General features: G+C 40.6%; 1 protein-coding gene across 1 annotated transcript in view; it reads right to left on the reverse strand.

Annotated features, from left to right (window-relative positions):
* Positions 1-6182: 6182 nt before the first annotated feature.
* The window catches only part of ITGA8 (integrin subunit alpha 8), a 179612-nt gene continuing 168630 nt past the window's right edge, over positions 6183-17164 (reverse strand). Inside the window, exons 29-30 of the mRNA XM_036097039.2 lie at positions 10765-10887; positions 6183-9087 (exon numbers count right to left, since the gene is read on the reverse strand). Of these exons, the coding sequence (XP_035952932.1) occupies positions 9001-9087; positions 10765-10887 (210 nt within the window). The 3' untranslated portion in view covers positions 6183-9000. The remainder of the gene's footprint in view (positions 9088-10764; positions 10888-17164) is intronic.

Genomic DNA, 17164 nt, shown 5'->3' on the forward strand with positions numbered 1-17164 from the left:
ACAGTAAATTTCTGCTGTTTTTTTTTTTAAAGATTTTATTTATTTATTTGACAGAGAGAGACAGTGAGAGAGGGAACACAAGCAGGGGGAGTGGGAGAGGGAGAAGCAGGCTTCCCGCAGAGCAGGGAGCCTGACGCGGGGCTCGATCCCAGGACCCTGGGATCATGACCTGAGCCGAAGGCAGATGCTTAATGACTGAGCCACCCAGGTGCCCCAATTTCTGCTGTTTTAAGCTATCCAATTTGTGGTACTTTGTTATGGCAACCCTAGGAAGCTAATATAGAAAAGAAACGTGGAGTTTTTAATAGTTAAAAATTCTTATAGAATTAAAAATTATTAAATATGCTCTGATCCTACAATGAATTAAGTGAATAAAAGTTAAATCAAAAATTTAAAACCAGGGAGGTCCACTGTTACTGCTTAAAAAAATTCCCATCTACAGGTTGGATAGCACAGCAATTTGCTGATAACTTGGTTGTTTCTACAACACAGTGCACAATCAAAATAAGCAACAGCACAGAGATAGTAAGAACATTCGTACTGTGTCATATCATGGTGCCGATAGAAGCTAAATGCAAGACTTTTTATTGTCAAGGGGCATTGGTATCAAGCTACATTTCCATGTGGATTTTGGCCAACAATCATAAATAACAGAGAACTTGCTCATAAACAATTCCAAAAGGCAGTGTGTCAGGCAGATGGTATTTTGGGGGTGGGGTTGGGGAGAGTTTAACATGGCAAAGCAGAATTGTGCTTTACGCATGCTGGCCGTTCTGAACTTGTCATTGACTTCAGCACCCCTGAGGGGTTATGGTTTTACTCAGCTCCCAACGGAGTCTAAAGTTGCAATGCTTTAAACTTCTCATGCTAAAGAAATCAACCTTTTCACGTCATTAGAGTTCTGAAGGAGAAAATCTGCTATATTTGGGGCACAGAACATCAGACCTCATGGATACAAGGTCAAGGTTTTCATGTTTTAGCTCTCCCGGAGGGTGCCAGGGTGCTGCGTCCTCTAGGGGGACCCTGTGAGTATGGTACAAACTTCACAGAGGAGGTGTGCGACTCCTAAGGGAATTCCGCCTTGTCACAGAATTCTGCACTGATTTTAGAAAGTATTGATGTTGGGGGAGAAGCAAGATGGCGGAGGAGTAGGAGACCTGGATGTCATCTGGTCCCAGGAATTCAGCTGGATAGGGATCAAACCATTCTGAACACCTACGAACTCAACAGGAGATCGAAGAAAAGAATAGCAGCAACTGTCTGAACAGAAAAGCGACCACTTTCTGGAAGGTAGGACGTGCGGAGAAGTGAATCCGAGGCGATATTCGGGAGGATAGACGGCGGGGGAGGGGCCTCCGTCGGCCGCTTCTGGCAAGTGATAGAGCCGCGGAGCACAAAATCGGAACTTTTAGAAGTCGGCTCCGCTGAGGGACGTCGCTCCAGTGGCTAAGTGGGGGGTGGAACCCTCACGGGACAGTGTGGTCTCAGGACCCTCGGGGTCACAGGAACACCGGGGGTGCCTGAGTGCGGCAGAGCTCCCAGGTATCGGAGCGGGGAAGCCGGCTGCAGAGACAGAGCCCAGGCGCGGGCTCTCAGCTCGCGGTTGCCATAAACCCTGATCCGCGGCACAGTCGGGCCACTGCTCCTCCAGCAGGGACCCAACAAGTGGCAGATCCGGGGAGACTCCCCTTCCTCCCCCGGGAGGAGCGGCACGGGAGCGCACCGCAGGGATCTGCTGGGTTTGGAGACTCCACACCGAGTGGGGTGCCAGAGATAGAAACGCTCGGTCACAGGCCGGGTGAGCACGGAGTGTGGCTGGAGACTGGGGAGACGGGAGTGATTGACTGTTTTTCTCTGGGGGCGCACTGAGGAATGGGGCCCCGAGTTCTTGGCTCCTCTGGGGCGGAGATTGGGAGGCCTAGCCTCAACAATCAGACAACAAAAATAAATAAAAGGCATCCGAATCAGCAAAGAAGTGAAACTCTCACTTTCTGCAGATGATATGATACTTTATGTGGAAAACCCAAAAAACTCCACCCCAAAACTGCTAGAACTCATACAGGAATTCAGTAACATGGCAAGATATAAAATCAGTGCATAGAAATCAGTGGCATTCCTATACACCAACAACAAGACAGAAGAAAGAGAAATTAAGGAGTCGATCCCATTTACAATTGCACCCAAAACCATAAGATACCTAGGAATAAATCTAACCAAAGAGGCAAAGAATCTGTACTCAGAAAACTATAGAATACTCATGAAAGCAATTGAGGAAGATACAAAGAAATGGAAAAACGTTCCATGCTCATGGTTTGGAAGAACAAATATTGTGAAGATGTCAATGCTACCTAGAGCAATCTACACATTCAGTGCAATCCCTATCAAAATACCATCAACTTTTTTCAAAGAAATGGAACAAATAATCCTAAAACTTGTATGGAACCAGAAAAGACCCTGAGTAGCCAGAGGAATGTTGAAAAAGCAAAGCAAATCTGGTGGCATCACAATTCCGGACTTCCAGCTCTATTACAAAGCTGTCATCATCAAGACAGTATGGTACTGGCACAAAAACAGACACATAGATCAATGGAACAGAATAGAGAGCCCAGAAATGGACCCTCAACTCTATGGTCAACTCATCTTCGACAAAGCAGGAAAGAATGTCCAATGGAAAAATGACAGTCTCCTCAACAAATGGGACAATTGGACAGCCACATGCAGAAGAATGAAACTGGACCATTTCCTTACACCACACACAAAAATAGACTCAAAATGGATGAAAGACCTCAGTGTCAGACAGGAATCCATCAAAATCCTTGAGGAGATCACAGGCAGGAACCTCTTCAACCTCAGCTGCAGCAACTTCTTCCTAGAAACATTGCCAAAGGCAAGGGAAGCAAGGACAAAAATGAACTACTGGGACTTCATCAAGATAAAAAGCTTTTGCTCAGCAAAGGAAACAGTCAACAAAACCAAAAGACAACGGACAGAATGGGAGAAGATATTTGCAAATGACATATCAGATAAAGGGCTAGTATCCAAAATCTATAAAGATTTATGCGATCTGATCAAGAAATGGGCAGAAGACATGAACAGACATTTCAGGAAAGAAGACATCCAAATGGCCAACAGACACATGAAAAAGTGCTCAACATCTCTCAGCATCAGGGAAATCCAAATCAAAACTTCAATGAGATACCACCTCACACCAGTCAGAAAGGCTAAAATTAACAAGTCAGGAAACGACAGATGTTGGCAAGGATGCAGAGAAAGGGGAACCCTCCTACACTCTTGGTGGGAATGCAAGCTAGTGCAGCCACTCTGGAAAACAGTTTGGAGGTTCCTCAAAAAGTTGAAAATAGAGCTACCCTATGACCCAGCAATTGCACTACTGGATATTTACCCCAAAGATACAAATGTAGTGATCCAAAGGGGCATGTGTACCCCAATGTTTATAGAAGCAATGTCCACAATAGCCAAACTATGGAAAGAGCCTAGATGTCCATCAACAGATGAATGGATAAAGAAGATGTATATATATGTATGTATAGATGTATGTGTGTGTGTATATATATATACACACACACACACACACACACACACACAATGGAATATTATGCAGCCATCAAAAAAAAAAAAAGAAATCTTGCCATTTGCAATAACATGGATGGAACTAGATGGTATTATGCTAAGTGAAATAAGTCAATCAGAGAAAGACAAGTATCATATGATCTCACTGATATGAGGAATTTGAGAAACAAGACAGAGGATCATAGGGGAAGGGAGGAAGAATGAAACAAGATGAAACCAGAGAGGGAGACAAACCATAAGAGACTCTTCATCTCAGGAAACAAACTGAGGGTTGCTGGAGTGGAGGGGCGTGGGAGGGATGGGGTGGCTGGGTGATGGGCATTGGGGAGGGTATGTGCTATGGTGAACGCTGTGAAGTGTGTAAGACTGACGAATCACAGACCTATACCCCTGAAACAAATAATACGTTATATGTTAAAAAAAGAGAAAGTATTGATGCAAATGACTGTCTACATATAAAATGGCTGTGAGTGACAAAGATATTAATGGAATTTGTTGGGAAGATTGAGATTTCACTGCACACATCTACACACAACTACAAAGCCTTTTACTACTATAAAAGGCATGGTACGATGTTTTTTCCCTCACTGTGAACATGTGCAGGCTTTTCCAGTGGGGCTGGCCTGGAACAGATCCTTCTTTGTGTGCTCTGGTGGTCTTGCCTCACTCAGACGAGTTTGTCCTGGGATGGTGCTTTGATGGTCAGCTCTGATACGACCGAATCTCAGATTGGGTTTTCCATTTTTTCATCTGGGAAACACAGGCACCCTTGAACCATCATAAGCCTTTAGATATATTTAGGCTTTGAAGTGTGAGTGACATACAACATGAAGTGAAGGATTCTAATGCTTGCTTTAGGCTATAAAGAAAGCATGGAAATATGGGGTTCTTCTCATTGGGATTCATGATTACTGGCCTGAGAAGTGGCAGGTATTTATTTATTTAATATTTATTTATTTATTTTTATTTATTCATTTAAAAGATTTTATTTACTTATTTGAGAGAGAGAGAGAGTGCGAGCGTGTGTGAACATAAGTGGCGGTGGGGTGGGGGGAGGGAGAAAGGAAGTCTCCCTGCTGAGTAGGGAACCCAATGAGGGGCTCCATCCCAAGACCCTAAGATCATGACCTGAGCTGAAGGCAGATGCTTCACCAACTGAGCCACCCAGGTGCCCCAGAAGTGACAGGTATTTAAATACCTTATAGGGTATGACCAGTAAATTGCTCTCTATTGAATGATAAATATTAGAACTCAAAATTAAATGTGTACAACAAATAACTGAATTCTAGTGAAATATGAATTAAAGTATTGCTTGAAAGAAATTACCAAAATATTTTAAAATACCAACAGAATTAGGAAGGAAATAATATATTTAGGTTAATGCAAATTGATCTAGTGCTCGTAAGAAGCAATATGTTTTTAAGAACTACAAAAATCTTCATATGCTTTGACCAAGCAACGACATGTGAAGTTCATTCATTGAAGTAACCAAAAGAAGCCTCATGTATGAAAGTGTTCAATTTAACGTTATTGTTAATATAGGAATCTGTGAACAACTATTCCTGATGGGAGGGGGGGATGGTTAAACAAAAGATGGTCCGCTAATTGAATAGAACTTTGGGTAACTATTATAATAACATTGTATGGACACTAGCAATAGGAGGATGTAAAAATGTGTGACCCTGGGACTTTGTAATGAAAGCAGATTACAAAAGTACACGTTCCCTGTGAATACTATGCACATAGGTATATTTATTCATTTATTCTAGAAGTGTTCTAGAAATGTCTACTGATTATATAGCAGATACTGGTGCTAGGTGCTGGAGACACAAGGTGAAAATGTGTGTTTCCTGCTCTCATTAAGGGTCAGTCCAGCTGAAGATAGTCATGCAAACAAATGGAAAAGTGTAGTTATTCACAAAATGCCACTGGAGTGCAGGGGGAGCCTCCAAGTTGGCTGAAGACACAGGGAAAAGCTTCATAAAGGAGCTCAGATTTTTATATGGACAAAATTTGAAATGCAATGTAGAGAAAAATAATCAGTTGTATAAGGGTGGAGGTATTTGAAGTAACTTAAAATTTTTAAAAAGTATCTTTATTGAGATTTAATCCACATATTATAAAACTCACCCATTTAAAGTGTACAATTCAATATTTTCTTGGTGTGTTCATGGAGTTCTGCAAACATCACCACAATCTAAGTTTAGAACATTCTCCTCATCCCAAAGAAATGTATTTTCTTTCTTTTTTTTTTTTTTAAGATTTTATTTATTTGACAGAGAGAGAGATAGCGAGAGCAGGAACACAAGCAGGGGGAGTGGGAGAGGGAGAAGCAGGCTTCCCGCCGAGCAGGGAGCCCGATGTAGGGCTCGATCCCGGGACGCCGGGATCACGACCTGAGCCGAAGGCAGACGTTTAACGACTGAGCCACCCAGGCGCCCAAGAAATGTATTTTCACTCTTTCAAATTTCTTCCAACATTAAATGTTTTTATAATAATAGAAAATCTAAGCATAAAGACAGAAACTTTTGATCTCTGCCATTGTGGGAAAGTTTTATGTTGCGTGCAAAACAAACCACAAGTACATCATCGTGTCTTTATTTTTTCATTTTATTAGTGACAAGGTAAATAGGTATGTGACAATCTTTACAGATATCTACACATGTATTTAAATAAAAGAAGAAAAAGAAAGGAGTTGAGTTGAAAGTGTGGGGTTTCAGTGGCGACTAGTCCATGCTGTTTGTTTACTGAATAAAAACCTCCAAGTGTATGATTTGCCCATTTGATTTGCCCATTTTCCCCACGTCTTCAAAACCAGCTGCACGAATTTTAACAGGGGTATCTAAAATATACATAGACTCCAACAGAGGCATGGTACAACATGAATTAGAAAGCATTTGATGATGCTATATGGGAAGCAGATACTCTCAGTGCATTGATAGAGAGTGTTCCTCAAGCAGAAGGGATGCTCAGGAACTGATGACTGGTGGGTTCACCTGACCTCAGGTGTCCCCCTTCCTCCATTTGCTTCCACATCTGAGATGGCAGAGGGGCCACGGTGTGCATGGTGATCCCCTGTCAAGTGCCTGTAGGTAGCAGCGCCCATCCCTCTAGAGAGGACCACTCTTGGCTGCGACTGTGAGGAAGCCCCCAGACCTTGATCCTTCTGGGTCCCAGTCTTGTTCCTGTCATCTCTACTTTCCTCCAGCTGTCTGTGTGACCCGGTTCATGGGGTTCTACTTTTATGTAGCCCTAGGAGTTCTGAGTTTCTTCACAAATGTTAGCTTAAAAGGCAATGGGTATGTTTTCTCAGGGACCTTTTATGACCCCAAATCCTGAGGAGCTAATCCCTATTGGCCCAAGTCAGGCACGATGACAAGAGTTAGGGCATTACTTGGGGGCAGAGAAACCTGTCAGGCACTCTTCCAATCATATACAGACAACCACCTCCCTGTAAAACCAATTCTACCTAGACGACTAACATGGAAGACCCGCAGAGGCTGGTGTGGGACCCTCAAACTCTCTGAGGCACCTGCAGTTCTCACCCACAGTCAGCCATACATACTGGAGCCAGACTTCAGTCCTTACACGCCTGAAACTGCTACCATGACAGGATTTAATTCACAAGTGGGAAAAATATGAACTGCATCAGAGTATTCTTCCATGTGCCGTGCATTTGGTTTCCAATGAAGCTCTGCAGCTGTAGCCAAATGGCTCGCCTCCAGATCAAGGCATGACAGAAAATTTAGTGTCTGTGAGTTTGGCTCATCTTTCAAATAAAGTGTGATTGTTGACATCGGGAATACAAATTTTCCAACTGCTTTGTAAACTGAAGGATTTTGTCCGCTTGCTCTATTTCAGCATATTAATTAAATGTAATGTTCAGCATATTAATTAAAAACATAACTAATGCCAGTGTAAACATGCTTTAGATACATAGGTCTGTAAAATATTGCACATAAATATAAAATTTGTTCAGGATTTCTTCATAGTAATTTTTCATTATCATAAAAAGGATACAAAATTGTGCAGATTATATGAATTTGGCTGGTCAGGTTTACTTCAAAAATGATGACATTACACACGGTTATGGATTATTTACAAGAGTCTTAAACATCAACTTTTTGTGATGGTTAAATTTTAAATGACAGGAGAATAGCTTGAATAAAGATTATTTTCCAAAGGTATGTACTATAAAGATTAGCAGTAAAAATGAGTAGTAAAGTTAGAATAGACAATGGTAAATAAAATTCTTAGGAATCCCTTTTCTGGGTTCATCTCACATCTGCATAACTTTATATTTCTTTCCCATGTATGCTTAACACATCTTCCCTGTATATATAAACTTGAGGTACAGTAGAGAAAATAGGTATTTAATCCCAAGCTAAATATTGGTGTTGCTTCTTATAGATATTAAAAATAATGCTCGCCCATATTGTAAAATTCCTTTTTTGTTAATGGACTCTAGAAATTTTACCATTACTTTTAACCACCAGACAGGTTCCGGAGTACCTTGAAATTTGTGTATTGCTAGCTAATTAAGTCAATGGGAAGATTTTTGTTTCTCTAAAAGGAAGTATAAATACATCTTTTTGCAAAGCTAAATTAAGCAGATGTGAGTCCCCAGAAAATGTGAATAAAAGTGATTTCAGGTGGCAGGTGGCATGGTATTAAGTGAAACTGTCTGCTTTTCCTTAACACTGTCTAAATCCTGAAGAAGCTCTGTTAATTTATCTGCACAAGATGGTTATCTTAGAAGGAAAGTTAGTGAGTGATTTCAAAAACCAGCTAACCAAATTGTAATGTCCAAATATTCTAGATGACCAGAACATCTGCCTAGAGACATGGAGAATAAATAAATAAATTTTTATCCTCAGTTACAAGATCATCTTTGTCGTTTCAAAAGTACTTTCACAGTACCAACAACATAACGCTTGTCTCCCTGAGACATAACTTCATTAGAAACATTTCTTTTCCATAGGGAGGTGTCGAATATTCCGTTGGATGCAGTAGTGTTGGAAGGTTCGGTCCTAGTTCACCTTCCGAAGTCGATTGTGATTCAGACAGTTCATCTCTGCAACTTGAGTTGGATTTACCTGGAAAGCAACTTGAGTTCCCGTGCCCATTTCAGAGCGTCTGCCAAAGACAGAATGACTAAAGCAAAAGACGTCTTCCATGATTGCTAATGGTTTCCACAGTGTTGAGGATGGACGTTACGTCACCCAGAAGGATCTCTGGGCTCTGTGGCAGCTTCTCCAAAGTGCAGCATAGATGAAGTGATATTTCTGGGGCCCTTCCATTTCCTAGGTCACTGGCAAGTACAGGGAAACCTTTACTGAACCTTTGTGTTCCTTCTTTTCCTTGAACAGGACCAGTGTTTGTGTGTTTTGAGCTTGGGTTTTTTACTTCTCATGCCTCCGCGGCTTTCTCATCTGTCAATTGCTCCCTGTCATTCATATCGTCTTGGGGGGGTCTCGCTCTGTCAAAGAATCCACACTATGAACAAGAGAAAAGAGGGCTATAAAATCAAGTTGTTCTGGGAACTGGGTGAAACTAAGGATTTTCACTTTCTGTGTTTTCTAAGGAAATCGGAGCTCTGTGGATATTATCTGTCGGATTCTCCAAATTAGGAGGGGAAAGCGGAATCTTCTTTACCTTCAGAGAGGAATTCGTTGCGTAGGGCAGAGGGTTTGGGTCCTTCCTCCTGCCATGTCGTGGTAGTGGGGGAATGTCCCTGTTTTGTATAATCCACTTACGGACCTGGCGTTTTTTCCCCTGAGATTATAGCCACAAGGCCCAAAGACTTCCTCTCTGTTTTTCTGCATGCTTTCTGGAGCAGCAGAAGTACCAGCTGCTGAAGTGTACTGTAGGCTACCTCGCGATGGAATTTAGGAAAAAGAGAGGAGATGCTTGCATATCGCTCTTACTTGTGGAGCACATAGCATATAGAGGAAAAGTAGATTGGCCATTTCTTTCAATCCCAGGACATTTTAGTGATTTTCCAAAGACCAACCAGCAACTTGAGGAAGAAGTGATTCTAGAATCTTCATCCTCCTGAATTTCCATTAGTATTTGGTCTGGAAACCTGGAACCTTAATTCTTATTGATTGTTTCTTACACTGGAAGCCAAATTCACTGGGTTTCGTTGATAACTATTGAGTTGTCTTTTTTTTTTTTTTTTTGCAGGACTAGTACCATATTCTGTCAATTGCCATATGTCGCTGTACCATTTATGGAAACACAGATACTATAAATAACAGAATAATATAAGAGTCTATTTCTAAAGGTAAACTATGCAGTAGCCTCTGTAGACTCAGGAAGGCACAAAACAGCTTATGATCATTATCATAAGGAAAGATATATTTAACTCACATGGCAAGGTTTTCTCAGTTTGTTAAGCAAGCCACATATTGTTTTAAAATAAAAATACACTATGATTTTGGGGAACCACAACAATACTGGTTAACTAAGATGTGACTGGATTGATTACTCTTATAGTCATGTAATTGTGACACTGTTCCTATTTTGGAGTGGAAAGCTCTGTGAAACTTGGCAGTCGTGTTGGTTTTGGGGCTAGAAATTAATGCCTATTGTAGATTTTTACAATAAACTTCAGTAAAACACATTAAATCTTCCTAATGGAGATGGACTAATTGGCAAGATAAAAAACAAGTTCAAGAATATAACATGCACGATCTATTTGGCCTGATAGTCCAAATATCAGTTAATTACTATATTAATTGCACCTGCGTAGTGCTTGCAACGAAACATCTCAGAGGATTGCTGATAGGATCATGTCAGTAAAAAGCTTGAGATCTTGACTAATTTCACAAGAAAAAGAAGACTTCATAAAAAGATTTTTCACTCCAAGCATATTAGAAAGAAGATCACAGGTCTCAGCTAAGAAAGTCTAACTCTCTCTGTATTTATTTACAAGAAATCTCAAGATAAAAGCGGCATTAAACACTCTTGGTCTTCTTAAATGTCAGCTATGTAGGCATAGTACGGTTGCCAAAACAAACATGATACAATTTTCCCGTTATGCTTTTTGGACTGTTAAAAATCCCCAAATCATGCCTCTGGCATTGTCTTTTTTAAATCTCTAGGTGTATCCTTGTAAATCCCCTCAGTGGCCTCTCTACTCAACAAGAAAAATAAAAGAAATAAACTTACCTTCCATAAAGCTAACGTTAAGATGGCCAGAACCAATAATCCAAGAAGGATTGCTAGTATTATTACCCATAATGGGATTGAGAAGGAAACATTTGGGGTTGTCCAAATAACTGATGTCTTAATCTGAAATGGAAAATAAAGCAAATGAGCTCAAATATGAAAACTATTGGGTGAAATAAAGCAGTAATTACCAATACAACACGGGGGCTGAGGGTTAGTTCTGAAAAGATCCATACAATAATTGAAATCATCCCAGGAGAGATTTGAATGTCTACAGCACTCAGACAACGAATCTTTTTTTTTTTTTTTTAAAGGTTTTTTAATTTATTCATTTGAGACACAGAGATACAGAGAGAGAGAGAATATGAGCAGGGGGAGAAGCAGAGGGAGGGGGAGAAGCAGGCCCCCCGCTGAGCAGGAAGCCCGATGTGGGGCTCGATCCCAAGACCCTGGGATCATGACCTGAGCTGAAGGCAGACGCTTAACCAACTGAGCCACCAGGCGCCCCTCAGACAACGAATCTTAAAAGCCAGCACATTCTTAGGTCCCCCAGGTTGGATGGAAGATCTAATTACAGACACCTGGTGTGTGTTTGGCTTCAAACAGCCCAGAAACCCTGGCATAGAATTGAGGTGGACCAAGACTGAGAACCAACAAGGTGGAAACGAGTGACCTTAAATCGGGCTGGACCTTTTATGGCAGTAATGACTAAAAGTAGACCCTCTGGAAGGCCAAGTCTGTCCACACACATTTCTCCACAGAACTGAGCTAACCTCATTGAGAGGTGAGTTGAACTGGATCCATCAGACTCTTGAATGTGCAAAAGATTAGAAAATCACCTAATCACCTATATTAATCACACCTGTGTAGTGCTTGTAGTCAAACATCTCAGAGGATTGCTGATAGGATCATGTCAGTAAAAAGCTTGAGATCTTGACTAATTACACAAGAAAAAGAAGACTTCATAAAAAGATTTTTCATTCTAAGCATATTGGAAAGAAGATCACAGGTCTCAGCTAAGAAAGTCTAACTCTGGCGAAGGTTGGTGGCTCTGGAATGTTTCCTGACTGGATACATATGGGTGTTTTCATAGCCTGCACCCAAGTATGGCGCCCTGACCATGCTCAGCTCTTTCCTCTGCCTTCTTAACTACATTGGAGCATCCTGCCTCTGTGCTTCTCAGCCTGTCTGGCTTTTCACTGCTCCTTCATCTTGGTCCATTTCCTCTATCCGGCGGACATCCTGATGGCTTAATTCACTCAATTCTCCAGCCCCAGATATCATTTACATCCAGACTAAACAAAGGCATCACCAGTAGTGACTTGATCCCTGCCTTCAGTGAGAAAGAGGCTGGCCTTCACCTGCTCATGGTTATACCTTCCTCCTTCTCCTGCTAACTCCCTTTGCCCAGCAGTCCCTATTTCATCCAACACATCAGCAGGAAGTGCAGCATTCCATGACCATGCTGGGATTAGCCTCACCCTGCTTGCTGCCATCTAAGGACAGGGCACGTGGTGCATGAAGCAATACACCACAAGGACTCAAAGCAGTCACGATGCCACTGGATTCTGCAGCCTGCATAACTTATTCTACACTGATCCTCTGCATGTATATGGCTGTGTGAGCAAGCTAGGGACTGATGACTTCTGAATCACCTCTCTTTATATACCTTTCCCTTGGTGAATTACATCTAGTAACACCTATGAAGTCAGTGCTCAATCCTCACCGTAAGGTGCTCCGAGGGAGGACATGAAGTGGTCTTTCAAAATGATCCTAATATTATTGGAAGCAGACGCCTACAGTTTCGATAATGAGAATTTCAGAATTTTGGAACCACAAGGGATAGTAGTGATCATGTACTCACCGGCCAGTTACAATGACCCAGGAGAGAGAAAATCTGGAGCCATGGAAAATTCTGAGGTTTCTTTTCTTTCTTTCTTTTTTTTTGATTTTATTTATTTATTTGACAGAGAGAGAGAACGCGTGCACAAGCAGGGGGAGCGGCAGGCAGAGGGAGAAGCCAACACCCTGCTGAGGACCCTGGGATCATGACCTGAGCCAAAGGCAGATGCTTACCCGACTGAGCCGCCCAGGTGCCCCAATTCTGAGGTTTCTGATAACTGTTTCCTCCCCCTGAGCTCTGAGTGCACTGAGGAAACAACATAGTTTCAGGCTATGTTTAGTTCATGTGTTAGAGATCGCCAAAATTTACTAATAGGTAATTTACAGTAACACAAGCAACCATGCTTCTTCATCTTCCCTGTCTTGATTTACCTAATTAATATCTTAAATTGCCTCCCAATTTAGCTAAAGGAGTTGAAAGAAGGGCCAGAGGGCCACAGACTGTTCTGTTCAAATTATTAGGTTAGTAAAAAGCAATGGGATGGGAGAAAACCTACCAGTGACACTGCTGGGTTCCTTTGCCTCTTTGGCTACTATAGGTTTTGATGTTATTATCTAAAAAACTGGTCATTCTGTAGAAACAGGTAGGGAGGTCACTTACAAAGAGTTAATAATGATATGTGAAGGCTTTTTTTTTGCAGCAATGATGGAAAATATGATTAAAATATTAAATTGAACAGGATATGCTTATTAGGGTCTCCTGAAGCAGAAAACAGCTTTCTAGGTATAATTACAAAATCTACTGGCTTTTCATTTGCAATCACTTCCAAAGATCTTGTCAGCAGTGTCTTAAAAATGTCTGAGAGTAGATGATCCCCACTGTCCTTTTCAGTTCCAAAATTCTGAAATTCTCATCACCCAAATGGTCATCAGTCTGCTCCCAGTAACATTATGCTCACTTAAAAAATACCATGCTATTCCCTTTCTCTGAGTATTTTAAAAGTTAAGATTATACATGTCTTGTACATTTCCTGTAAGTCATCATATGTAATTAACCAGGAGGAAAGGACAAAGAATTTTAAAAGAAAGCAAACTGGAAAACTTTCCCCCTGCGCCTGTATTCTGCTTTTCTTGTCTGTTGCCTTTAGGACATCCATGTGGCACTGAGGCTGCCCAATCTTCTCAATCTAAAATGTGAGCAGTTGCAAAGACCTTCCTTGGCCCCTGGTATTTTCCTAAACTTACCTAGGCTTTGCACCGCATAGTCAAGAAGTCACTACACCGAGGACAGTGGAAATACAGAAAATCAACAACAGTGCCCCGGAGCATTTCTCCAGATTGCCAGTGCGGGGGAGCTAATTGGTTGTTGCTGGAAAGGGGTGGATGAAGAGTCAAGGGTGACACATCATTGGAAGAGTCGTACGTGTCTTGGAAAGGGAGGTCTTTCTGAGGACACATTGATCAGGGAGTCATGTGACATATTCATGTGTATAAATGGCAATGCGGCATTTCATTCATGGGTGGAAACAGGTAAAGCCCAGCTTTTCCTAAAAGTCAATGCTCTGTATAAATTAGAAACTTGAACTACAGAGGCAAGCTTGCTAGGGAAAGACTAAATTGATCACTTTTGTAAGACCAAAGCTTATTTAAATTTGTATTAGTGCTATGGAAATTACAGAATGGTTTTGGGAAAACTTGCCAAGAAATAAAAAGTTGGAAAATACTAGAACTTTGTTAGTATTTATGTTTGTCTTGCAGCTCATTTTGATAAGCCCCCAAGAAACTTAGTTATCCATTGGATAACTAGTAGTAAGAAAAATTGGTCTTAATTTTCAGTTTCTCATGACTAAGCACTATTTTTTTGTAATAATTTTTCATTCATTTCAAATAAGATTTATTAAATACCCCATGTTCTCTGAAGATCTGCAGGTATTATCATCAGCTCCAAGCTGGAACATTCTGTAACCCTGCTCTAGATCTGTGCTGTCCAATAGAAATAAAATGTAAGCCATATGTGTAATTAAAGAATTTTCAGTATCCACATTAAAAAAAGAGGAAAAAGATGAGATTAATTTTAATAATTTATTTAAGCCTAAGTATCAAAACTATTATCATTTCAACATGCAGTTGATATAAAAATATACATATGACATTTTAAACTCTTTTTTTTAAAAGAAGTCTCTAAAATTCAGTGTGTATTTTATATTTGCAGCACATAACAACAAACTAGATTTTCAAAGGTTAAAGTGAAATGTAGTCTCAGAGAAAAAACACAGCTGCATTTAATGGACAAACACCTTATACAGCAACAGTTTTTAGGTTTACATTTAAATGAGTTAAAGTAAAACTACTAGTTCATTCTCACAGTGGCCACCTCTCAGGTGGCTGATGGCCACCATACTGGACTGCACAGCTCTAGAACATTTTGTATGATCTCACACAATGGTGTGATTTACCCATTTACTTAAGTCCCTCCTTATAAGATTCATTCATCAACAAGGTGGTCCCAAGGCAGAAGGCGGGGTATATTGGGAACTAAAGGTTTCCTTTAAGAATATGGACAAGCGATTACATATTTCACCTGCTTTAAGAAAGAAGGGTAATGGTGACTAACTGAAGTAAGTACTGAAAATTTACAGAGAAAAACTCAAGTGTGTGCCAACTAATCAACAAACTGTTTCAGTTTATCTTCATGTATCAAGAACCTACAGCTATTTAAAGAACTACATAACATTTTAACAATTCCTTTATTATAATTATCTGCAATTTTAGGACGTGAGATCCATAAATTACAAGTGGTTTAGACTTTCTTAAAGTGATGCTAAGTAGGGAACATTTAATCTTACCTTCATCAAGTCATAAATCTTGTTGTTCTTTATTATGGTTGAAAGATCATGAATAAAATTTTAATATGCCTACATTTTATCATTGACATTTATGATATGTTTTTGTATATTTTGACAAAATACCAAGGTAGAAGGAAAAAGCTCCCTTGTATTTGCAACTGTAATTAATGTTGACATCTGTATTTATGTATCACAAAATCTTGTGTAAACATACTTCATAGGGGTCACAGGAATGTTTTAAATGAATGTACCAAGATACCCTACCTACAGTGCCATTTAGAACAAAATGATATCATAAAGTGGACCAGCTGGACACACATTTTAACAACATTTAAATAACCCCTATGAGATAAGCAGTTTGAACTCCAAACAATTGTTTGATATAATAATTCCATTTTAAGGCTTTGAAGTTGTGCTAACAAGTGAAATGGAGTCACAGTTTTTGTATGGAGGTTTTCAATAAGGATTCTCATGAACTCTTTTATAATAACTACTGTTGGAGTTATACTAGACAATAATATTCCCTCCTGGGTGTCAATTATGGAATTCAGCTTTAGTGGCATGACATACAAATGCCAACGTTTCTTGCTAGGCAAAGAAAATGGTCAAGTAACCGAATCCTGTTTTTTCTGCTGCACTGTAATGATTGAACTTTCAATCATAGCCCTTTGCATCCCAGGCCACCTTTCCCTCACCTGTGAACACGGCAAGGGTCACGTTTCATGAGTTCATTTGTTACAAACACAGACATGCTACAGGTAGCAGATAGGAGGCCCTCTTTTCTTCCGTGTGTGAAGCTCACATGGGGTTCTAGAAATGGTTGAAACCATGACCACATTGACAAGGGAATACAAACTCACTAATCATCCCACACAAGGGCCTAGGAAAACAAGTCTCATTACAAAAGAAGTATCTGAGAGGGTTTCCCCATTGGCAGAGTATGGATTGGAGCTCTTATGATTCTCAACCTATTCCAAGTGATTGAGCCCCTTAAAGCAATTCCCTTCTGCTGCATTCTTTTCCAGATGAGAATGGCCTTTGAGAAGAACTCACTGTAAAAAAAAACCCAAAACATCAGCTAGCTCAAAGCACAGTCCTCTCAAATCAAGCCACAGGAAAATCGTTTCCCTGTAGTGCAGGGCAAACTTTCTACCAACCCGATCTCCACTCGGTCAGGTATTAGGAGACCCAAGGGCACCTTCATTCCTAAATGTTTTTCCAATAACCTTTCCATAAATGATGTGGTAAATCATCCACCTCAGATAATAAGGCTTTTAAAAAGTGCAGTGACAAGGGTGGTGGGGATGGGGAAGCACATGTAACAGATAATTTTGTGGGTCTATCGAGATGAGTTGAGAACAGCAGGCTATCACCTGGGGCCAGTACAGAAAGACCCAACGCTGTTGACAGGATTGACTGTAACATATGTTTCTGGTATGGAACACATGCTCAGAGAAAACAAAGGGACCCAGATTTATCTCCCTTAGAGAGACAAGCCTTTGAACCTCTTTGGATGAACATTCTGTGTTAAAACCCAAAGCCTCTGTCTTCTAGGTTGAACGTAAATCCAACTACAGCAGACATCTTGTGAGGGAAAGAAAGGCAAGCTAAATGAAATAAGATGTGGCCGTCCTTACTTTAAAATGCCACCAAAGCTTACAAAAATATTTTGACATTTCCAAGTTGGGCTTCCTTGACTTAGCCAGGGAGGG

This window comes from Halichoerus grypus, chromosome 6 (assembly GCF_964656455.1).
Source record: "Halichoerus grypus chromosome 6, mHalGry1.hap1.1, whole genome shotgun sequence".
Taxonomy (NCBI): domain Eukaryota; kingdom Metazoa; phylum Chordata; class Mammalia; order Carnivora; family Phocidae; genus Halichoerus; species Halichoerus grypus.